At 41.1% G+C, this 25,971-nt stretch overlaps 1 protein-coding gene across 1 annotated transcript in view; it reads right to left on the bottom strand.

The window, feature by feature from the left end:
- Positions 1 to 9,807, bottom strand: part of NIPAL2 (NIPA like domain containing 2) — a 37,860-nt gene extending 28,053 nt beyond the window's left edge. Inside the window, exons 1-3 of the mRNA XM_058178308.1 lie at positions 9,543 to 9,807; positions 5,895 to 5,963; positions 4,241 to 4,412 (exon numbers count right to left, since the gene is read on the bottom strand). Coding sequence (XP_058034291.1) covers positions 4,241 to 4,412; positions 5,895 to 5,963; positions 9,543 to 9,638 — 337 coding nt within the window. The 5' untranslated portion in view covers positions 9,639 to 9,807. The remainder of the gene's footprint in view (positions 1 to 4,240; positions 4,413 to 5,894; positions 5,964 to 9,542) is intronic.
- Positions 9,808 to 25,971: the final 16,164 nt, after the last annotated feature.

Genomic DNA, 25,971 nt, shown 5'->3' with positions numbered 1-25,971 from the left:
ATTTGGGACACTTAAAATAAGTACCCAACATAGGTTGCCTAAAGATAAAGGTAAAGAGGTTCCCCTCACACATACATGCTAGTCGTTCCCGACTCTAGGGGGCGGTGCTCATCTCTGTTTCAAAGTTGAAGAGCCAGCGCTGTCCGAAGACGTTTCCATGGTCATGTGGCCAGCATGATTCAACACCAAAGGCGCACAGAACGCTGTTACCTTCCCACCAAGGTAGTCCCTATTTTTTCTACTTGCATTTTTTACATGCTTTCGAACTGCTAGGTTGGCAGAAGCTGGGACAAGTAACAGGAGCTCACCCCGTTACATGGCAGCACAAGGGATTCGTACCGCTGAACTGCCAACCTTTCGATTGACAAGCTCAGCATCTTAGCCCCTGAGCCACTGAGTCCCTATTAGGTTGCCTAGGGAAAGGTTTAAAACTGTAAGGCTCTTATCAACTAAATCCTTTCAGCATTTGGCTAACGCAATAGGCATTCTGGTCTGTCTTAGCCCTGGTAAATTGCTTACTGTTCAGAACTTTTAAGTTTGAAGAAATAGGACATACATAGAATTTCTTAAGGATATGGGACTCCTCCATTGTTTTAGGAGCAGCGCAACGGAAATCAAGATGTTGGTTATGGCCTCTCTGTATACTTGTTTGTCAATGTACATAAAAAAGAAATAAATAAGAAAGGTGCTGGGTTAAATTTCCCCTGCAGATGCCACTGTTTGAGAGATTACGAAATAAGTTTTAATTAGGGATTTTTATGGCTGCAAATTGCCAAAAACCCCTTTGTAGCTGGTGGTATACAAATCATAAATTAAAGAAAGAAAACTTAACTGCAGCCTCTGAAGTGTTCCAACTACTACTCCCCTATTAGTTCACGGAACACTTGTGATTTAAGTCTGGGGAATGGAAACCACTGTGCAATTTTGCACGATGGGGTAGCCGTCAATGCATAAAAAGTTCTAATTAACTTTTTCTTAATGCCTACAAGTTCACAATATTTTGGTATTCAAATCCCATAGGAAAACAGCGACAAAATCTTGGCAACCTTGTAAAACATGGGCCTTTTCTAATAAACATTTTAATTTTTCTTCAGTTTAGCTTTGGGGGTCTGTGCACACTGTGTTGCTGAGCGAGGATGTAGAAGATCATCATAGTCAGGCTTTCAGTCCATTTGTAATTCTGACACGGTTAAATTAAAGAGAGTAAAAATGAATAACAAGTGCAGAGATTTTGCTCGTACAAAGCAATAACCAACTAAGAACTGGTGAAAAGAATTAATTACGTCCACTCAGATGGCTTCTTCAGAAAAAAAACCTCGCCCTTTATCAAGCTCCTATTTTGATGCATTCCTCATCTTCACATCTATAATTTAAAGTGAGTCATGCTGAGAGAGCTGGATGAAAGTCAACTGACTGTGCTTGCCAAGCCAACATTTACATAGCATATTCATTCTCTTACACATTAATCTGTTCAAGACCATCGCAGTTTCTTTCTTTTCATCAGTTGCACATTACTATCGGGCTCATACCTGGCCACAGGTTCTAGTGTCACAGTAATACGACCTGTCTAATTCTGCCACTTACCTTCCTCTTCTACCCTACTTCTTGCAAATTATTCCAGCTACTGAAATTCAATTCCTTTTTAAATGTCCTGTAGTTGGTGACAAGCATTAGTCTGGTTATTACACTGTTAGATATCTCATGATGATGGTGGCAACTCACCGCATTTGTGTCTATAAGCATTGGGTAAATACTTGATGTAATTATAATAAGCGCAGAGGAGACAAGCTTATTATGTAAGATCTCCCTGCAGGTAATTAGCACAGTTAGAAAAAAATAATACCACACCGTTATAACAAACTGTTTCATTTTATTTGTGTACTGTACAGCAACCAAACTCTCGCATATTATCACTTGCATCTTCCTAGGATTCTGCCACCTAATTTTCGTTTCAATCTGCTGCAAACTCTCACCAGGCTTTATATTAACTCTTCAGCAGTCTTTGGGAGACTATTTCTCATGATTTCTAGCAAGAAGGCTCTACATTCAGGCAATCTGCTTACTTCAGCTGTTCCTTTTTGGAAAAAAAATATATCCAGCATATTTTATTTTGCCAACGACCTATAAAAATAGAAAACTGACTTGCTCTCAGGGGAGCAAGGGGATTAAAAAGAGAAATAGCCACCTGCAAAAAAGGTGTGTTTTTAATAGATATTCTCTTTTCCCGGGAAATATAATTCCCCTACCTCTTAAGTAATTTAAACGTATTAGCTGTGAAAAGCTACCGAGTTCTATATGCAGATTTAAAAATGTGATCCTTTTGGAGATGTATTTAAAATATATATCTACTTAGATCATCACTTCATGTGAAACATTTAGGCTGACAGCTTTTAGTACTGGTATCCAAGCAACGTTAAACTACAGCAGAATGATAGAAAGGAGTGGATGTGGAGGGGAAACACTCCAGAATATAAATCACTATTCCGCCCAAGATCCACTCACATCACAATTGCAGTCTTGCATCTCAAATGGATTCCCTCAGCCTGCAGGAGTTGAGGAATGGACTGAGTCCCAAATAGCCTCCGTATTGAAAACTACGTATTAGTGAGAAAGAAGCTATGATGAGCTTTTTCCTCAGAAATGACCAATCTATGTGGAAGAATTTATATTGTGATTTTGGAGAGCAGTTTACAATGCAAAAATGCCTCAACAATATTCAGTGGTACAGTTCTAATATAAGTTATCAACTAGGCCCAAATCTTCTCTAAAGATGAGATGTCTTTAAAAATGTCTGAAGTTTAACTGAGGATATAGAACAAAAATTAATGACATGAGTTATCAGCAAGACTTATATGATTCTTAGGGTATGACTGTATGAAACATACAAATCTGCTGTGACTGAATAATATAGAATTCCAGATGAAAGTAAAGAATTTACTACAACAAAGTAATCAGTTATCCTCTCCTCACTTACATTTCCCAAGAGGCAAAGATATATTTTCTGGGCTAGGCATAATAGTTTGCCTTTCGTGTTATTACAAAGAACATACATATTCTAAGATTCTATGTAAGAAAATGTGTTTGTCCCTATGGAACTAAGGGATAATGAAACAGATCAATGTGTCATTCACTGTAGCATCTATACGCACATTCACCATTCTTACATGTAATCCCTTCTTCATCTGGAAGAACAAGTAACTTGTAACTTGTATATGATTTTACTTTTCACAAAACTCTAAATCCATAACTCAAATTGACAGGACAACCCATTAATAGATTATCAAACTCCTTAAAGGAACAAACATCTGGATAGTCAGAAAGACTGGCAAGTTTATAGTTAAAACCATCCAACTGAGAACTTCTTAACTAGATCAGATTGTGGTCAACTGCCAAGGAGATTGTTTTATTGGATTATTTTACTGAATATGTTTATATATTCAGATATGTTATATTAATTTTACTCTATTTTGATGACATGTTATGATTGGATATGGCCATTTGATTGATCAGTAAACAATAAACTTAAACAATATAATCTAGATTGTAGCAAAATACTGTGTGGTGGCAGTGAAAATTAGGTACCAACTAATGCAAGATCTCCCATAGTTAAAACTCAGTTTGTTGACCATCTTGATGTTATCCGATGTTTTATTTCATTTTAAATAAATGCATCTTGGCTATAATAATGTATTTTGAATTTAAGACTTGGAGTTTAACTAGCATCAGTACTTATTTTCAGTAGCATCCTAAGCTGTTTTATCTTGCATGAAACCAGTCACATATACCAACCATGCATTGCTTCTGTGTTTACTGTTTCAGAACAAAGACATTATTCAGCGTGGCAGGAACAAGTTGACAACAGTAAGACATCTGCATGGAATTATTTTTTCTAGGACTGTCATTTGTCTGAAAAGTTCTGAGAACTGTCATGTGTGTGAAAACATTAATAGCAAACTCAATTTTCAGTGCTACACAAAATGAGACCAACTAGTATTTAGAGGAGCAGACCACTATGTATGAGCAGGACAGTTCTATGACATAGCCACATGGTTTCCCCCAAAATAAGACACCCCCTGATAATAAGTCCAATTGGGCTTTTGAGCGCATGACAATTAGGCCAAGCACTTATTTCAGGGTTCAAAAAAATAAACAACCAAGCTCAGAAGGCAGCAAGGGCCCCACAGTATCGTTTGGGTTCACTCCGACTAACACACATAAAGTGAAGGATAGGAAGTCTCACCAATGACAGCCACACTTCCTAAAGGAGCAACAACCATAACTGGAGCAAATCCATAGGCTGCAAAGTTCCCAATTTCTCCAATTCCCATAAATACAATTCCACACCACCAGAGTTTGCTTCTGTAACAAGGTTTCTGAATGACTTGTTGGGTCAACCGAAGATGAGAATATTTCTGAAAATAAGATATGAGAATGAAAAACAAGGATTAATAGATTAATGGCAAGTGAGCATTAATATGGTACTACAAATGCTACGGCTATTACATGAATTTTTGATCCCTGAATAAGAATTTATAGAACAAAAACATCAGGAATCAAAAGTTAGTATTCTGCTTCGGAAGCTTGTAATGCTTGGGTATTTTGGACTTTCAAGCAAAAATATTTTAGAAACTTTGAATACTTAAGGGGGTCTCACATCAATGCCAAGATAAGCGTTTCAAGAAATCAGAAAGGAAGCTTCAGTTGTGTGTTTGTTGCCTGAATAAGGGAAACATGGAATGGCTGGAGAATATAAATAAAAGAATTCATCAAAAAATTAAAGGGAATGTTGGTTGTGTATGCCCATGAATATCAATTGAGAAATGATCTTGACCCAGTAGAAATTTCTATTAGTAAAGCTGTTTGTCTTTTCTCTTTCTCTCCCAAAGCCACTTCTAGGTTTACAAGTTTTTTGTAAGTCATTTCATTCCTAAGATTTGTATCTTGAAGTTGATATGTCTTTCAAGCTTCGTAAGACTGGTGGCATAAACATAATATAGATGGATCAATTAGCAAGATAAATTTACCAAATTATTCAGTCATAGGGGAAATGAAAAGTACAATTGAGACCTTTTATAAGGATGGACTACTTTTCATTGATTCTCAGAATACAAATAATTGAGATTTGCTTTAACGTAAGAGTTATTCCTATGATTTCATAAAAATTTATGAATGTATAACTTCCCACTCCAAAATACAGGGGTAACTTTATAAAGCACAGACATTAATTCCAAAAGATACGTATGCGTTCTAATACATAGGTTTAATTTTATTACAAATGATTTTTATAAGCATTTCTTATTCTTATGGTTATAGTTCTACATTAAGATGTTTTTGCCCATTTATTTCCCACATTTTTTGCATTGCACTTATGCATATTTACATAAATCAGAAAGAAGTATGAGCCATGTTTTACAAATTTATAAATAATACATGAATACATACTGTAACCACATTGCAACTATAATGTAGCTCAATACTACTTTATCTCAGAGCAACATTAACTGATACTACATGGAGTCAATCTCAGTGAAATCAGTTACATTTAAGACAGTGGTGGAATTCAAATTTTTCTACTACTGGTTCTGTGGGCATGGTTTGGTGGGTGTGGCAGGGGAAGGATACTGCAAAATCTCCATTCCCACCCCACTCTGGGGCCAGCCAGAGGTTGTATTTGCTGGTTCTCCAAACTACTCAAAATTTCTGCTACCGGTTCTCCAGAACCTGTCAGAACCTGCTGAATAGCACCCCTGATTTAAGATGTCATCCCAAGTTTATCTATTATTTTAAAAAGCCTGCTTTAAGTGTGACTAAATTCCAATTTCATCTAAGCCTAAGGCCTCCCTCACAGTATATACATAGTTCCACAGCTTGCAATACAATGAAGTTTTTCATACCTGCAGATTCAAGGAGATGCTGATAAAAATGTTTCCTGTGATTGCCAATAAGATGCCAAAGAGCAAAGTCTGAAAAATATACATATAATTAGTCAGTCAGATAAAATTCTCAAAATTTCCAGCATCTATTCCTATACAGGTAGTCCTCAATTTACAATATTTCATTTTGTGACTGTTCAAACTTACAGTGGCACTGAAAAAAGTGACTTATTACCATTTTTCACACTTATGACCATTGCAGCATCCCCATAGTCATGTGATTTACATTCAGATGCTTGACAACTGATTTACATTTATGACAGCTGCAGTGTCCTGGAGTCATGTGATCTCCTTTTGAGGCCTTCTGACAAGCAAGGGCAGTGGGGAAACCAGATTCACTCAACAACCGTGTTACTAACTTCAGAATGGCAATGATTCACTTAACAAATGTGGTGAGAAAAGTCGTAAAATGGGGCACACTCACTTAACAAATTTCTCACTTAACAACATAAATGTTGGCCTCGATTGTGGTCATACGCTGAGGACTACCTGCGCTCCAATTCTTTTGTAAAATCATTTGATTTTTAAATCTTTCTTAGATCACGTTATTCTATAAATTGGCTTGGGAAGACCCACAAGTGACATCAAGTTTTAAACATACTCTGGGTTGGTAGTAAAATATCCAGTGCTCTTAAGACTACATATATGGTATGTGTATGTGCCCCTGCCTACCTGCCTGCCTGTCATATCAGAAAACCTTATCTGTTCCTAATAAAGACAGAACTTGGGTATGGAATATTATTCCAAATAACTATTCCAAGAACTATGTTTACTTTCTGGAATAAAGTGTCAGAAGGCACATGCCAGTAGGGAAAGGAGGTTTCCTGACCTTGTACATATTCATCTGGATAAAAATCAAATAGCAAATCTGACTGACAATCAGGCTGCAAGTATTGAAAAATCTTGTAGACTGGAACTATGATTGAATAAAAAGGGAAAGAGGTAAACAGGTAAAAATGGTTAATATGCAGTATAGATTGTTTTTTTAAAAAAAATGTGCCTTAAGGCAGGGGCCTCCAACATCCCCAATCCATGGACCGGCACCAGTCCGCAGCATGGCAGCAACTGGGGCCGGTTTAGCTCTGCCTGGTAAGGCCTGTTATTAAGAACACAAAGCCTGCAATTACTGCAGGTTCGAGCCCGGCCCAAGGTTGACTCAGCCTTCCATCCTTTATAAGGTAGGTAAAATGAGGACCCAGATTGTTGGGGGGGCAATAAGTTGACTTTGTAAATATATACAAATAGAATGAGACTATTGCCCTATACATTGTAAGCCGCCCTGAGTCTTCGGAGAAGGGCGGGGTATAAATGTAAACAAAAAAAAAAAAAAAAAAAAACTGGACTGTGCAAACAAGTAAAGCCTCATACGTAGGATGCAGGCAGCACAGAAAACTATGCCCCCTTGGGTCCACAGCAAAATCTTTCTCTGTGGAACTGATCCTTGGTGCCCAAAAGGCTGGGAAACGCTGCCTTACTGTAAGTCTTCAGAAGACCAAGCAGAAACATTCAAAGTTACAGTATTGTAGACTAAACGTCTATAAATGGTTTTTTAAAAACTGCTTAACCTCTTCTGAAATAACCCTGAATTTTCAAAAGAGAAAAGTTGACTCTTATTTCCATGATGCAAAACAGGAATATGAATTGGATAATGAATATGAACCATTCTCTTAGCAGCCCAAAAGATAAGTGCATCCTGAATGACTGAATCTCATCTCAATAGATGCAATAACAACAAACCCACCTTCCTCCATTCCCCACTTGAAGACGAGCATTACAACGAAACTTAATAAAAGTCATTTTTAAAACCAGGCTTAAATAAACAGCAGGTTACCACTAGGTTCCCTAAAAGGGCTTTTTCTATGGAAAACTATATTTTGCTATGGAAGCCCAGTTATAGTAGGAAAGCATTAAAGATCTGCCTTATCCCTAATTAAAATGACAATTGTTCATTAACACCAAAGTTCATGCTAAAAAATAATTTTTGAAACCATGCTTAAACTGGAATGTTAAAACCATAAAAAGCAGAAAGATTTTCCCTACGATAATTTATCCAGTCCTCGATTAAAAATGGACATTCTCCAGTTCAGGAACTCTCAAAAAACTCCTCCGTTTACCTTAAGATTTTCAGCAAATTTGGATTAAAAAGCATGTTGGTAAATTGTGTATCATTTTAATTTTTGCACTGATGTAATAATACATGTTGTATTTTTCTACAAAGGGTGATGCTTAATCCCCAATAGACATGCTTAACAACAGGAGCAAGCTCTTTTTTGTTTCTTTAATTATAATGGTGCCTGCATTCAAATTCGAAATAAGAACCCAGACATGTTCAAAATATGGGATGGGGAGGTGGAGCAAAGAACAGGATCTGATTAGTCCAGAATGCAGCTGCGCGGGTGATAGAGGGAGTGTCGCGTACCTCCCATGTAACACCTCTCCTGCGCAGACTGCACTGGCTCCCTGTGGCTTTTCGGGTGCACTTTAAGGTTTTGGTTATGACCTTTAAAGCGCTCCATGGCTTAGGGCCTGGGTACTTACGGGACCGCCTACTGTTACCATATGCCTCCCACCGACCCGTGCGCTCTCACAGAGGGACTTCTCAGGTGCCGTCCGCCAAGCAATGTCGGCTGGCGGCCCCAGGAAGGTCCTTCTCTGTGGGGCTCCACACTCTGGAACGAGTTTCCCCGGGTTTACGCCAAATACCTGACCTCCGGACCTTTCATGAACTGAAGACACATCTTTTTATTCGCGCGGGGCTGGGTTAATTTTTATGGATTTTATAGTTATTATTAATTTTAAACGGGGTTTTAGTTTTTATATATTTTTAAATTTTTAGGCAAATTATAATAAGTTTTTTAATTTACATTTTATATATAGTGTCTTGTTTGTTTTTATTTGCCTGTACACCGCCCTGAGTCCTTCGGGAGAAGGGTGGTATAAAAATCAAATAAATGAAATGAATGAAATGATTGGTAAAGTGTACTGTGTTTATTTGAGCATATAGCAATGGTCGTAATTCACAGGAGGAGCAATGTGAACTGGGCCCATCAACACTGAAGAGAGACACAGTGTAAAGTTACCCCAGTCTAAGATCCCTGCACAGCAGCAATGAATAGGAACCTTATTTATACTCAGAAATGGAGAATCCTTCAAGGGAGCAGATTCTTGGTGTCGGCATCCATTTATTTATTTATTTATTTATTTATTTATTTATTTTAGTTATTTATTTAATTTAATTTTTATTTTTTTATTATTATGCCGTTTCCAGCAGCTTTACAGCTTGTCCTGATTTTCTGGAACCAGGGCGACTCTAATTCCTGTTCCAAGCAGAGCCCATCAGGCTATTCAGAACCACCATCACCCCCGAGGCGCGCTTTAATGGCTCTTACTTCAGAGTAGATCTCTGAGCAATCTCTCTCAAACTTTAAGACGGGTGACTTCAAATCCCAGAATTCTTCAGCCAGCAGGTTCCCCAGTATGCTGCCTGGGGAATTCTGGGAGTTGAAGTCCACCCCTCTTAAAGTTGCTGAGGTTGAGAAACGCTGCTCTAAACTAGCCCCTGAGAGAAGGCGAGAGGAAGCGCTCGGTACCAGCCTCTCTTCTCCTTACCTGTTCATTTGCAAAATACCAGCCTTGAGAAAGAAACTCACGCCTGCTCGCCCTCCCTCCCAAAGTGGAGTTTTGAAGAAAGTGAGACGATCCCATAGTCTTCTACTTCGCCCCGCTTCTCCGGGCTTTTCAGCTGCATGAACTCCCCGAGCGACGCTGGGAGCCGAAGAAACCGGTTTTTAAGCCCAGGTGAACTTCCTGGGGCCGGAGCGCTGGGCGAAGGGAAGGGCTCTCGCCTTCGTGGGCCGGATGTTTTCCCAGCAGGTGTTTGTACGTGGGGTGGGGTTGACCCAAAAGAGAATCGGGGACTGGAAGGGGGCGTGAATCGGGAAGAAGGCAGAATGCCAGCGAAGCGAGACGAGACGCTGTGCTGCAGCAGAAAATGTTTGTTTTGGCAGCTGAACTTTACTAATCTTTGAATAGCTACATAGGATAAGCCTGTTTGACTTGTGATAAATAGGTAGATACAGATGCAGATTAACAGAGTCGGAAGGGATCTTGTAGGTCATCTAGTCCAACCCTACGCCCCCAAGCATACCCTACCTACAACATTTTTGACAGATGGCAATCCAGTCTCTTCTTGAAAGCTTCAAGAAGTTGATTGCTCTCTCTGTCAGAAAATGTCTCCTTATTTCCAGGTTGAATCTCTCCTTGTTCGGTTTCCATCCATTATTCCTTGTCTGGCCTTCCGGTGCTTTGGAAAATAGCTTGACCCCTTCGTCTCTGTGGCAGCCCCTCAAATATTGGAACATTGCTACATTGGACATTGGAATATCCCCTGGTCCTTTTCTTCACCAGACTAGCCATGCCCAGTTCCTTTATCTTTTAGCCTCCAGTCCCCTAATCATCTTGGTTGCTCTTCTCTGCACTCTTTCCAGGCTCTCAACATCTTTTTTATAGTGTGGTGATCAAAACTGGATGCAGTACTCTAGGTGTGGTCTTACTAAGGCTTTATAGAGTGGTGTTAGTACCTCACTTGATCTTGTCTTGCAAGTGTCTCCTGAAAAGATTCACGCTAGAAAGTCCTTAATTATAACCCTTTCTGGTTTGGGTACTGTTGAAAGCAAGCTGCTGAGGAAATGGAGTGGTTCATTTCAGATAGCTGTAGCATGGTGGTCCCAAGGGGTTATATGCTTTCCTGCCAGAGCCCTTTAAAAGGGAAGCAATGCTGCAAACACAAGTTGGAAAAATGAAGAAAACTTTCCGGTACAAATTAGTTCAAAGAATGTGGCCTCTGGGAGTTGAAGTCCATGCATCTTAAAATTGCAGAGGTTAGGAAATGCCTGAATCTAACCTGTGGCTGACATACTCCAAATGCAGCTTTATGTGTTCTGCTCTTCCATCTGACCTTCCCATGATGTGGCACCGTGTGTTGGAGCGAGCTGGGAGATTGGTCAACGCATGATGTGTTTGTGGGCATGGGGTGGTAAAGCAAGTGTGACGTTTCTGCACTGCAGTGACTTACATCTTATATGGAATCTACATATGAGACTGACCCCTTCCTTCGGCCCAGCACTGCCTCAGCCACTCATTCAGAATTTGCCAGTGGTCGGATAGGCTGTGGAATTGCCTTCCCCAGGTCCTTTGGGGAACTTTTGGGTGGACTGTATATCAGGGTCATATAAGTAGAGCAGAACCTCACATTCCTCTTAACATTACAATTCATTCATTTCAGCAGTGCTGATCATTCCTTTTTAGTGTACTATGTTGAACACAGTTATAGACGATTGGGTGAGTTTATTTTATTTTATTTATTTATTTTGTCACAACAATATATGTAAGTATCATACAGAAAGATTATATAGTATATATACATATATATGAGTAAATATTAGGAGGTATAAGCATATATATAGGAAGAAGAAAAGAAAAACAATAAGACAGGAACGGTAGGCACATTTGTGTGCTTATGCATGCTCCTTATGGTCCTCTTAGGAATGGGGTGAGGTCAATAGTAGAAAGTTTTAGGATAAAGCTTTTAGGATTATGGGAAGAGACCACAGAGTCAGGTAAAGTGTTCCAAGCACTGATGATTCTGTTACAGAAGTCATATTTTCTGCAATCTAGATTAAAGCGGTTAACATTAAGTTTAAATCTATTGGTTGCTCTAGTGTTATTGCAATTAAAGCTGAAGTAGTCTTTAACAGGAAGGACATTACAATAGATGATTCTATGAGTTAAACTTAGGTCTTGTCGAAGGCGACGGAGTTCCAAGTTTTCTAAGCCTAGAATTTCAAGTCTAGTGGGATAAGGTATTTTGTTGTTTACAGAGGAATGGAGAACTCTTCTTATAAAATATTTCTGGATACGTTCAATTGTATTGATGTCAGAGATATGGTGAGGGTTCCAAACAGGCGAGCTGTATTCTAGAATTGGTCTAGCAAATGTTAAACCCAGCCCACAATTCATAACACTACAATTAAATTGGATCTTGGTGTTCTCCAATCCAAGAAGACTTGATACAATAGGAATCCCTGAATGGCTACATATGGAATTTCTTCAGACAACATTGTCCATTGGCCTTTGGTCAAAGAGGATAGGAGCAGATGCTTAATAAATAGCTGTGGGCCTGCAGAATGGTAGTTCTGTCATTAGGAAATTAGCTATAATTAGGGAACAAAGATTAGAGGGGGAAAATGCCAGTAACATTTAGAAAAGAATGCCATTTCTTTGAGCCTTGAGGTGTTTTAATACTGCCCATATCCCAGGGCTACAAAGCAGCTGCCCTTTGCTTACATTGGGGCACAGGGAGACCATATTGTCAGGCAAAACTCTTTGATTGAATAATGAGATTGGCAGCCAATCTTTGCTCTCCTCCAGGCTCGGTTATTATTACTGGGCAAGAGTCCCAGAAACACAAGCCATCCAGCCATAATAATAGCGGCAGTCTCTTTTAATGCATCTCAGCTCATTGACTGTGAGAAAAAACTCATGGCTCCTTTGGCAGGAAGCACTTGTATTACTGCTGAGAAATATTTATAACCATAATTAGAAGGGGTAGTTTGAGAAAGAGAGCAAATGCAAGGAAATGCATCGATGTGGTGTGATTTAAGCAGTTGAGCTATGCACGGGATAGCAAGGGCTTTCACCATGAATACTTGAATGCATGTAATTAATGCAAAAAAAAAAAATGTGATGGCTGGAGAGTAGAATGGGAACTGGAGTAAACTTATAAAAGAAAGTGTATATTGGAAGTGTCTTGGTGACGTTTTGACAAAGTCTCATTCGTCATCTTCAGGCTGGTGTTTACAGCTTTGTGCTTCTAGGAGCAATGTGTGATCGCAGCTGTTTCTTCCTTTTAACTGCTAGTGGAGGTTTGAACTGATTGGTTGGGAGCTTGGCTGTGTTCTGATTGGGTGGAGGTGTGTTCTGATTGGTTGGGGGTTTGGCTGTGCTCTGATTGGATGGGGGTTGCTTCTAGAACCACGAAGCTGTAAACACCAGCCTGAAGATGATGAATGAGACTTCGTCGAAACGTCGCCAAGACACTTCCAATTTTACACGGGAGAAAACCCGAATAACCAAAAACCTACATACAAACACCCACAAATATATATATAAAGGTTAAAGAAGATTCAAAGCAAACCAAAAAAGGACTCATTTAGGCTAAGTCAATATATATCAACTTGAAATACCTGTTTGGTTAGATTCTTCATGGTTCATATTGTATTACTGCTGCAGAGGTTACAAATAGGAAATATAGGAAAACTCCGCATACAAATATTATAGCTATTTGCTGTCTAAACTGTGTAAAGCTGTGTCAAATTGCAAACCAGTGGAGACAGCTGCATTTGTAAATGGAATCTATTTTGCATTACCTTACAAAAAGGTTTACAATCAATAAATGAGAAGAGACAGCAAAAATCCACAATAGTATCACAACAGCCATTTTTTTCCATGTTTATGTTCTCTGCATTTCTCCAATATATTTGAAACACATTCTCTTCATGTCTAGAATGATGAAGCTATTGTGACAGAGATTAGGGTTGGTAATAAAATGAGGAAATTATAGATTGTTCACATTCTGAATAATGCACAGCAATAAAACATCAAGTGATTAAATCTGTAATCTGGTATATATCTGGGAGGCATCCCCATCAAATTAAATCTGTAATCCGGTATATATCTGGGAGACACCCCCATCAAATTATTGGGGTACAATTATATATTTTATTTATTATTTTTATGAATAACTCAAGTCAGTGAACATACCTAATGCTCCTTCCTCCTCCTATTTTTCCCCCCAACAAAAACTGTGGGTTGAGTTGGACTGAGAGATGGTGACCGGCCCAAAGTCACACAGCCAACTTTCAGGCCTATGGAGGGAATAGAACTCAGTTTCTAGCCTGGTGCTTTAACCACTGGACCAAGCTGGCTCTAAAATAAAACATAAAATTCTCCTGGGTAAAATTGCGGTTCTGTGTAGAGTTGCATGGAGGTAACCTCCCACTGAACTGTGCCCCCCCACCCCTGTAATAGGCATGCAATCACTTTTTTCAAATGTGTATGTTACCTGTGGAGCTGAACAGTTATTATGTGGGTTTTATTATTCCTATAGTATACTACAGCATCCAAAGTATACACCATGCATACTTCTTCACTTAAGAGCTCGCCAAACATAGCTATGTAAAGTGAGCAGCTTGTTTACAATAAACCACTGTACTAGTAGGGACTCCATGCTATCAAATTAGAGAGAAATCAGTATTATAGTAAACAGAGGTCAAAGATCAAACCCACAATTTCATATAAAATTCCAGTCCATGTACACAAAATATTACAATTTTTAAAAGGTCCAAGTCACAAGACCATCAACTATTCTTAAAGATAATCAAAAGCAGGATGGAGTAAAGGAAGTGAAATTTAAATGTAATTTTAATCCAGAATTTAATGCAAGGAACAATCATATAATGGACTTCTTTCAAACCTTGACAGCTGACTGTCAAACAAGCTCTTTTGTTAAACAGCTAACTCTTTTCTTATTCAAACAATGTCTTTAGAATGTCAGTTGTGATAATATTAACATAACCTCAAACTTTTGATCTTCTTATCTGGTGATATGAGATTGGGTTCTTGTTTGTTTGTTTGTATATATATATGTGGGGAGAGCTACCAATTACATATAAACTGTAATATTCTGTTTGGTCTTTTTCATCTATGAAAAATCAAGGGCTAATTGAGCTGTAACTGCAAAGCCACTGTCATTTTGCTTGGTTATGCTGTATGTCATACTACAAGTAAAGGAATATAAATTATAATTCTTATGTACCAAACATGTCTTTGAACACCAAAACTAGACGTCAGGGAAAAGATTAGGCTTAAAGGAAGATTTTTCATATTGACTTCTCTACATGATAGACATGTTTATTAATAAACAAATTCTGAGGCTTTGATCTGATCTGAAATTATGCCAGTCCTAAATTCTGTCTTTACATAATGTATAGCATTATGATACGACTGCACAAATTACATAATTCATGCCATTTGCTTGATGATGTCGTGACACATAGGAAACAACATCATAATTTCTTCTGTTTGCCTCTTGTTCACATATAACATGAAGCCTTAATGTGTGATTTGTTTGTATTGGATTTAGCATTACATTCAAATTCATATGGTTTAAGATTATGGGTCCACCAGGCAATATTGATTTGCTTGACAAAGTAATTAAAAAACCTGGAATAGCATTGTGTATTAATGGAGTCACTGGTTCCTGAATTATGTTTATATAATAATATCTTTAATAAGGTGTTTAATAAGCATCCACAGCAGAGAAGAGATCTGAAACACTTAATATAATTTGGTGCAATTTTATTCTCTTTATTCTGATTCATTTTAAACAAGCACTATCTCTTAAATCATGAAATATTCAGGAAAAAAAATCCATTGGAGCAGACCTACCTGATCTGTTTTGTATTTTATTATTGGTCACATGTGTATGGGATTCAGGCAGTGGTGGGATTCAGCCAGTTTGCACCACTTTGGGAGAACCGGTTGTTAACTTTCTGAGCAGTTTGGCAAACTGGTTGTTAGAAGAAATCATTAGGATAGAGAACCGGTTGTTAAATTACTTGAATCCATTGTAAGGGGCCGGGAAGATACCGAGCTCATCTTTCTGCCCAGAGTGGGATCCCACTATTTACAGCATCCAAGAGATAGTTTAATCCCTTCAGCGAGGGAGATTCACCATTGCCTGAGGCAGGCTTATTGAACTAGAACTAAAGAGAAATTTCCCCACAGTGAGAACAATCAACAAGTAGAATGGCTTGCCTTCAGAGGTTGTGGGTGTTCCATCACGGGAGGTTTTTAAGAAGAGACTGAACAGCCACCTGTCTAAAATGATATAGAGTCTCCTGCTTGAGCAGGAGATTGGATTAGAAGGCCTCCAAGGTCCCCTCCAACTCTGATATTCTATGAACAACTCTCATTTGTTAGGAAGCTCATCCTGATGTCCAAACAAAATCTACTTCCCTGTAATGGAAATCCAATTTCTTTTCTGGAACAGCTCTACAATTCTGCCCTGTCTTCTCCATGACATCACTTCAGGTACTTGAACATGTGACCATGTCTTCCACAGTTTTCTTCAAGTTAAATATATGCAGAGCCTGAAACCATTCCTTCCAGGTCCCTTACCTTCCTGGTTCTTCTACTCTGGACATGATCCACTTTACTAATGTTCTTTCTAAAATACAGTGCCCAGAATTGGACACAATAGGTGTGGTTTAAACCAGGGGTCTCTAACCTTGGCAACTTTAAGCCTGGCGGACTTCAACTCTTAAAGTTGCCAAGGTTGGAGACCCCTGGTTTAAATAATGCAGTTCAGAGAGGAATGGTTTATTGGTCTTGACTGCAGCTGTATAAAAAAAAAGTGAATGCTGTCGTAGGCTGCATCATATTGTTGGCTTATGTTCAGCTTATGATACACTCACATCCTGTTTGCATGTGCAGGAAGCTTCTATCCCACATCTGTTGCCTTTTTCCTACCCAAAGTAGCATTTAGCATTTGTTGCTGTTGAAATCCATCTTCCTGGTTTCTGCCAATGTTTCAGCTTGTCAAGATTCTCCTGACCCTGATGCTGTCTTCTGAAGTCTTTGCCATCTCCCAATGTTCCTGTCATCTGCACGTTTGCATATCGTATTTTTCTAAATCCACATCCAAGTCATTTTTAAATATGTTGAACATAAGCCTTGCAGAACAAATTCTTCTTAACTTTGTTACTTGTTATTCATTTTACCATTTTAGTTGCATGTTCCCATGAAAGTTCTGTGGACAAGTACAATGTTTGTTTTTCATACAAATCATATGAGTTTGTTTCAGCGGCAATCTGAAATGATATAGATTGGCCCCAGGTTTGGAAAGGCTGGCATTCAGCTCTAGATAATTTGACATCCTTGTTCGGTGCAGCAATCCCTGTGTTTGCTTTCAGAAAAATAAATCCACTGTAATTTGTCCCTTGACTTTCAGTACCCACAAATGCAGTAAATGGCATTTTTTAATAAATTATTTATTTATTTATTTGTTCGTACTTTTATACCGCCCTATCTCCCTAGGGACTCAGGGCGGTTTACAGCCAAATAAAAACATAAATATATACAGAATAAAACATTAATTTAAAAAACTTATTCAATAGGCCGAATATTTAAAATAGAAATATAAATAATAAAACCCCATTAAAACCAGATTTAAAATTTAAAAATTCTAGTCCAGTCCTGCACAAATAAATAGATGTGTCTTAAGCTCGCGGCGGAAGGTTCGAAGGTCAGGAAGTTGGCGAAGTCCTGAGGGAGCCCCCACAGAAAAGGCCCTCCCCCTGGGTGTCGCCAGTCGGCACTGCCTGGCCGATGGCACCCTGAGGAGTCCCTCTCTGTGAGAGCGCACGGGTCGGTGAGAGGCAATCGGTGGCAGCAGACGGTCCCATAAGTAGCCCGGCCCTATGCCATGGAGGGAAGGATTGTTGATCACGGCAAATGATGAGCATGATTATAGCTGAGGCATCTAGCAATATCTCATTGTAAAGATGTCTGTGTAAGTCCTTGGCTTGCAACAATAGTTGGGACCACAATTTTGGTTGCTAAACAAAGCAGTTGTTAAGTGAGTCATGCCCAATTTTATGACCTTTTTGCCACAGTTATTAAGTGAATCACTGCAGTTGTTTAGTGAATCATGCCTCCTCGTTAAGCGAATCTGGCTTGCCCCATTGACTTTGCTTGTCAGGAGCCAGCTGGGAAGGTCACAAGTAGCAATCACATGACTCCAAGATGCTGCAACCGTCATAAATACATGCCAGTTGCCAAGCACCTGAATTTTGATTGTGGGGATGCTATAAACATCCTAAGTCATAAGTCACTTTTTTCAGGGTCATTGTTATTTCAAGCAAATGGTTTTAAAATGAATTCTAATGATAGTCATAGGGTACAAATAAGCAATCAAATCATATTAGGAAACTGTTATGTTCGGGAAGTAACGAGGCTGGAGACCAGGGTAGTGACAACAGCTCTTTAATATAGGGTGAACCCAGCAACAGGCTGGGGGAAAAACCTCTCCTTTTATACAGTTCTGCTGGAGGCTTCGACCAATCAGCAACGTGCTGATTTCCCGCTCAAATATTTAAAGGTACAAACATGAATACATAACACTCCTCCCCTCCCAGAAAACACTTTGCCTCTATTTACATATTTATTTACATGTTATTTTTCGACGTAGTCACGCAAATAACCTGGGCGTCTCCTAGTTCTTTCTGACCTGCGCGGTTCAGTTCTGGGTGGTGTTTTGAGCTGGTCGGAGGGGCTGTTTTCTCCTCCCAGCTCTTTCTCTGGGCCAACGGGCTCCGGATTATTGGCCGACTCTTTTTCTTGGCCATCCGGCCTTGGATTAATTTTGGAACTTTCCCTGCTGCTTCCCTCGGGGACCTGATGGCGTCGCTGGAACTCTGGGACCTCAGCTAAGTCTTGCGCCTCCCCCGGGTCATTGTCAGCTGTGGATTCAAATTGGTATTGGTCATGATCTGTTTCCTTTGGTTCGGTTTGGTCAGTTATTCGTTTTCTTAACTGATCTATGTGGCGCCTCCACACTCGGTTGTCTGGTAGCTCTACCACGTACGATTTTGGGCCGGTTATCTTTATTATTTGTCCTGCGAACCAACTAGGGCCGTCCCCATAGTTTCGGGCCCACATCCGTCGCCTATGCTCATTTCCTTGTCTTTTCTAGTTCCCCTTGTAACCCTCGGGTGTGTAATGGGGTTCAAGCGATCAAGTGGGCACCGGAGTTTCCGTCCCATTAGCAATTCGGCTGGGCTTTTCCGGTGGCGTGCTTGGGGTTCTGTGCTGACGGCTAGGAAAAGTCTATTTTTGTTTGCCAGTCACCTGGCTTGAGCCTGGACAATGCCTCCTTAGCGCTCCGGACGGAACGCTCTGCAAGGCCATTCGACGCAGGGTGGAAAGGCGCAGAGAGGGCATGTCGGATGCCTTCCTCTGCCAGGTATTCTTCAAACTGGGCTGCCGTGAATTGGGGCCCATTGTCGGACACCAGAGTGTCCGGCAACCCGTGAGTTGCGAATAGGTGGCGCAGAGTTGCGATTACTGCTTCGGCCGTAGTGGATTTCATGATTATGATCTCCAACCATTTAGAAAATGCATCCACAACCACTAGGAATGTTTGGCGTGGAAAGGGCCAGCAAAATCAATGTGGATTCTTGACCAGGGCCCTTGGGGCTTTTCCCATTCTCTGACTGGGGCCGTTGGGGGTAGAGGTCTGGACTCTTGGCAAGCTTGGCATTTCCCTACCCTCTCAGCAATCTCTGCGTCCATGAGTGGCCACCATACATAGCTTCTAGCTAGCCCTTCATCCTTACGATCCCTGGGTGACGCTCGTGGAGGAGGTCCAATACCTTTCCCCTTAGCTTATCAGGAATTATTACACGATCACCCCATAACAGGCACCCCCCTTGAGCCGAGAGCTCATCTCGTTTTTTAACAAATTCTTTGAACCGTTCGCCCGGCGCGGCCACCCTCTGTACCCAACCGAGTACAGTCCTTAACACGATGTCCCGGTATGATGCCCGAGCCACTTCCTTAGATGTGACTGGGCCAGAGTCCAACGAGTCAATAAGTAGGATGGGCGTCCCGAGTGGGGTCTTGATCGCCCTGGTAGTGGGCATCGGCTTAACGCGTCTGCATGCCCCACTTCTTTTCCTGGTCGATGCTGCAGCTTGTACGAGTAAGCGGCTAAGAATATAGTCCATCGGGTCAAGCGTGGCGAAAGTGCCACAGGCGTTGGCGGTCGCCAGCCAGTATCCTAGTAGCGGTCTGTGGTCAGTCACGATTTCAAAATTCCGCCCAAAGACATACTCGTGGAATTTTTGACCCTGATACAATGGCTAGTGCTTCTTTGTCTAATTGGCTGTAGTTCCTCTCTGGGGAGGACATCGTTCTAGAGTAGAACGCTATGGGGCTTCTGTGCCGTTTGGAGTCTATGGCTGAGTACAGCCCCACCCCATAAGGGAGGCATCGCAAACCAGCACTAGGGGTAATGAGTCGTGATATTGGATGAGCAGGCTATCACTTGAGAGCAGGTTCTTTACTGCTTCAAAAGCCCTATTTTCTGACTTTCCCAAGACCAAACAGTATTTTTCCTAAGAGCCTATGCAGCGGTTCCATAGCAGTTGCTTTGTTCTTTAAAAGACCGTAAAATTAACCAATCCCAGGAATGCCTGCAGCTCTGCTTTGTTTTTGGGCGCTGGAGCCTTCCTAATTGCCTTAACCTTGCTCTCAGTAGGGTGAATTCCTTTCTTGTCTATCCGGTAGCCCAAGAAATCGACGGATTCGACCCGATTTGGCATTTGTTTGTCTTGACTTTTAATCCGGCTGTCCGGAAAATGCTCAAGACCTTTCTTAACCGCTCCCCAATTCCTCCATGTTTTCCCTGAAATTAGGACATCATCAGTAGGAACTACCCTGGGAGCCCCTGCAGTAGTCGTTCCATCAGGTTTTGGAACAGCCCTGGTGCCACACTGACCCCAAATTGCAATCGGGTGCACTTGAAGGCCCCCTGTGCGTCACAATCGTTTGGGCTTCGCTGTGCGGGCGCTCACTGGCAGTTGTTGGTAGGCTTGGGCCAAGTCTAACTTTGCAAAGACTTGCCCTTGCCCCAAAGAGTGCAATAAGTGTTGCACCACGGAACCGGTAAGCGCTTTTCTGTAAGGCTTTGTTAAGCGTCGCCTTGTAGTCAGCGCAAATTCTAATTGACCCGTCCGGTTTTATGGGGTGACGATTGGCGTCTCCCACTTTGCGTGGTCGACTGGCACCAAAATCCCCTGATTAATGAGCTTATCCAGCTCCTTATCGATTTTTGGTTTTAGGGCAAAAGGGACTCTTCTCGCCTTAAGCCTAATGGGGGCTACCTGGGGATCTAAGTTGAAGGAAATAGGGGTCCCCTTGTACTTGCCCAGGCAGTCCTTGAAGACATCTTCGAACTCGTTAAAGAGAATGTCTTTCAGGTTACAGTCACTTCGGTAGATGCCAGTCACTCCCATGCCCAGGGCACGAAACCAGTCTAGTCCCAACAGGCTGGGCAGAGTTCCTTCGACGATCGTGATGGGCAGGGTCTTTTTATGTGGACCGTACTCGACTCGGACGGAGGTGGTCCCTCGAACAGGGATGCGATTCCCCTGGTAGTCGTGTACTCGTAGCCGTTGTGCTTGCAGGTGGCGCTTTGCGACGGACGGCAGCGACTTCGCCAAAGTGTCCCAGGACATGATGGTAATCGCTGATCCCGTGTCTACTTCAAGCCGGCACCGTACACCCTCTATTTTTGGCTTGGTGAAGATCTTCTTCTCCACTTTGGTCGAGGCGCGGCCTATGATCACAGTTGTTTGGTTGGAATCCGCGCCTTTTTTGTTTGAGCCAATCGCGGGCCGCCTTGCCGATTCCGCGCTCTGATTGGCCGATTTGAATTTTCGGCGGGAAGGTTGGGCCGCTCGACAAACTTGAGCTAGGTGCCCTTTCTTTCCGCCCGACGTCGCGTCTTTAAACTTGCAACGTTGGCGCTGGTGTTGACCCCCGCAGCTTCCGCATTCGTCTCGGTCCCCTTTGTCGCGTTTCTCTGTGCGGCAGACCCCTTCCTCGACTTCACCGTCGGATTCGGTCTGAACCTCCTCCTGGTGCACCGGAGTTGCCTTCGCGCCGCCTTTGTGGGACCGGCTTCTGCAGTGTCTCTGCCGCTTGGGATGACATTTCATGTGCTCTGGCTTCGCCCAGAGCGTTGGCTAGCGTGAGGTTGCTCTTTGCCAGCAGCCGCCGCAATCGGATGTCTTTGACCTCGGATGAGTTGCTCGAGGAGCACCTCGTCAGGTCACGGTATCCGCAGTCCTTGGACGCCTTCTTAGGGCGCCATGTAGTCACCGATGGATTCGCCTCCATCTGCCTTCGCCTCCGAATTCAAACCGCCGCACGTATTTGGACGGCGCAGCGTGGTTTCTTAGTAAAGTCTGTAGAGTTGGCCACGACACCGACTGCAACGGCGTTGGCTCTGCCAGGGCTTCCGCGATGTCGATGACCTCCGACCGCAGTGGCTTAAGAAATAAGCCCTCTTTCGGTTATCTGGAACTCCTGCAGTTCGTTGGCTTCTAGAAAGCTTTCAAACGGGTCATATCGTTCCCCATTTCTCTTAGCCGGGTCAAACGGTGCGGGCGGAGTGTAACTGGCCATCTCCGCTTTTCTGCCCTGAGTTTGCTGGGTTCGGACTATCGTGCTTCAGCTCGGTTCTGGTTCTCCTTAGCCTCGAGATCCCACCTTCGTCGCCAATGTTATGTTCGGGAAGTAACGAGGCTGGAGACCAGGGTAGTGACAACAGCTCTTTAATATAGGGTGAACCCAGCAACAGGCTGGGGGAAAAACCTCTCCTTTTATACAGTTCTGCTGGAGGCTTCGACCAATCAGCAACGTGCTGATTTCCCGCTCAAATATTTAAAGGTACAAACATGAATACATAACAGAAACAATCACTATAAATCGTAAGGATACCAGCAACAAGGTTACAGTCATAAGTGGAAGGAGATGGCTGATGGGAACGATGACAAAATTAATAGTAGTGCAGACTTAGTAAATAGTTTGACAGTGTTGAGGGAACTATTTGTTTAGCAGAGTGATGGCGTTGGGAAAAAAACTGTTCTTGTGCCTAGTTATACTGGTGTGCAGTGCTCTATAGCGTCGTTTTGAGGGTAGGAGTTGAAACAGTTTATGTCCAGGATGTGAGGGATCTGTAAATATTTTCACAGCCCTCTTTTTGATTCATGCAGCATACAGGTCCTCAACGGAAGGCAGGTTGGTAGTAATTGTTTTTTCTGCAGTTCTAATTATCCACTGAAGTCTGTGCCTGTCTTGTTGGGTTGCAGAACCAAACCAGACAGTTATAGAAGTGCAGATGACAGACTTAATAATTCCTCTGTAGAACTGTAAACAAGTTGAATCCAATGAATTCAGATTCTGTACTCTTAAGAGGTTTTTCAGACCAAACCCCCAGCAGATCAATCAAGAAAGATCAGAAAATAATGCAGATACAGATTATCTATGCAGCAGATTATTAAGACATGAAGCAAAAAAAAAACAACACCCATATTTTACTTCACCAGTCAGGTCGTATCCTCACACACTTCTAATGACAGTTTTAGCTTTTTGTTGTTATAATTCTAAAAACAAATTGTTCTTTGGTGTCGTCTGCCATTGCTATTCCAACCTCCTAAACAGGGTCCACATCTTCTACTGCAAACATCTAATCTACAGAGCATATCTCTCTAAACAGAATCCTTGCGCACAGAATACTGGGATGCTAAAAATAGCTTCGTTTTTGCAGAAGAAAGCCAGATGCCAGGCATGCAAATATAAGCCATATTATCTACCCTGGTGGTTTTCCAACAAACTTCCCGCAGGGACCTTTCCTGCACTGATTTTTTTTCCCCTTTACTAAGTCACCACCCATACGTTTGCCACTGAATTCCTGTGTGTTGTGGGGATTCTCAGATGTCCTCTACAATGAATCTCAATTTGCACAGTGCAAAAACCAGCCATGTTGTATTTGTCTCTGAAACACAAACCTGCGACTGGGCTTTACATAAATGCAAGAAACTGGGTGGGAAAGAAGCTATATGTGACACCAGGGTGGCATTCAAGAGTATGGCAAACTGTTTGCCAGGCCAATAGTGAAAGGAGTAAAAGAAAACAGAACAAAGTCCTACTTAACAAAAGGGTTTTAGAAAGGATTGCATTACACCAGTTCTACAGTTCCTCCAAACCAGGGGTCTCCAACCTTGGCAACTTTAAGACTTATGGACTTCAACTCCCAGAGTTCCACAGCCAGCCAGCTGAGGAACTCTGGGAGTTGAAGTCCACAAGTCTTAAAGTTGCCAAGGTTGGAGACCCCTGCTCCAAACAGCTTCTTGCAATAGTCAAGCTGGGATATAAGGATGGTACGTGTATAATTGTCATCAATGATCGCAGCGGATACACATGTTGTTAATCCCAACTAGCTGAGATCAGGACCAGTTTAAGAATTTGGGGTCCAAAGCAACAGATGGTTTGGAAGACACCTCATCTTATCCCACCCTCACACTCAGCTTTAGAGTAATATTGCTGATGGATTCCAGCCAAACAAGAGGTTAAAATTATGGAATCAAAATGGAATACCTACAGAGCCTGAAGTAGAATTTAAAGACGTAGCTGGAAAAAATATATTGGGGTTAAAATTTTAGAACCTCTAATTTAAAAAAAAACATTTTTCTTCTTTAAAGAAAGAGAGGGTAACAAGAAAATAGTTTATTTTTTAAATTGTTTCCCTTGTTTTCTGCTTTTTTACAGTTCTGTAAAACTGTTGTTACAACTGCCTCTAACCTTGTCTTTTAAAAAGCAGAACAACAAAATCCATTACCTGCTTCTAAAAACAGTATCTTATGGAGCTCCTTCCTATCCTCTGTTTCCTGTTTCTTGGCCAATGAGGACCGGTCCTCTTCATCCATAGCTGTTCAGCTTTCAGAAGAATCTTTTGGTGAAGAATCTTTTGGAACCAGGAAAGGAGAATATTTGCATCTCCCTCATTAGCATTACCTTGGGTAATAAAACGTCTGCAAGAAAAGAACTAAGTTCAGAGAGCACCAAGGATCCCTAACCTTTGGTCTAATCTAAGGCCAAAGATTTGGTGTCCTCTTCATCACTCTTTCTACACAATCCTGCACACACTATCAAGCATGGCAGTTGCTGATCATTCTGAGATTTGAAGTTGGTGTGCACATCTGGAAGTCACCAAGGTTTGGAAACATTGAAATAAAAGGTTGTTTTCTAAAGGGAGACACTACCTGAATAGAAACACACTTTGCTTAATTCAAAAGGACACATGCAGAGCACAAACACACTCATATCCCACACAAGGTTTTGGTTAAAAATGTTACTGAAGCATTTTTGAAAACGATCGGTATATAAAATATATTTTCCAGAAATGTCATGTGAAATTTACCAGCTTTCCATGGGGAGGTCAGTTTTTTTCGTGTTGTGAATTCGATTCTATGTTTAGAATATATGGGACATTCCTTATCATATTTATTATGTTTCCAACATATTCTAGCAATTTGAAAGTTGAAAGGTCAGTGCCTTGTCATCAGGAACTGATCTTTCTTTTTGAAAATAACATTTTTGCCATGTGTATTAAAAGTTACTTTATATACAGTATTTAAAGATTGTCTTCTGTTTCTTTTCCTGCAGGGATCAATGTGCTGGAAAGAGAAATAAAAACACCCCAACTTGAAATCAAGCTGTACCAGACAAAGAAGCTGATTAATGATGGAAGAGATTTATGGGGATTTCAATCAGGGAGGCTTATGGGTGTAACAAACGAAGATGACTTGACTTGGTGGTTGTGGATAATCTTGTTCCATGTCCAGTTTTCACACATATGGAATAAATGGAATCCACCCAGATTCAAAGTCCTTTCTTCTGCTTTGTAATTTACTCTTACAAAATTCTTGTTTCTAAGGGAGTATAATCCCACCACATATGTATGACACAGTGGGGGTTTGGCAATGCCACTTTCCAGCTGATTGAAAATAGTTTGGGGTGCATGCAGAATTCCCATAAATCCAGCTCAAAAGTTTCTGGTTCCATAAAAAAGGCAAAGCTGGGTGAATCCAGGAATTCTTTATCATACTTTTAAAAAATCACAATTACAAAGTATAGTATATAGTTATTAAAGACAGTTATTTTCCTCCCCAAAGAATGGTGAATATTTCTGTCTGTACAGAGGATAGAGATTCAACAACCAGATCTTTAAAATCTGCTGATGTATCATACAAGAATCTGTCTCAAAATGTCTTATACATTTGGTCAAAACTTCAAAAGAGTGATTATAGAATTGACCTATCAGTCTTTTTTCAACTTGGTGCCTTCCTAT

This window comes from Ahaetulla prasina, chromosome 3 (assembly GCF_028640845.1).
Source record: "Ahaetulla prasina isolate Xishuangbanna chromosome 3, ASM2864084v1, whole genome shotgun sequence".
NCBI classification, from domain to species: domain Eukaryota; kingdom Metazoa; phylum Chordata; class Lepidosauria; order Squamata; family Colubridae; genus Ahaetulla; species Ahaetulla prasina.
This window is presented reverse-complemented; position numbering and strand designations above follow the sequence as displayed.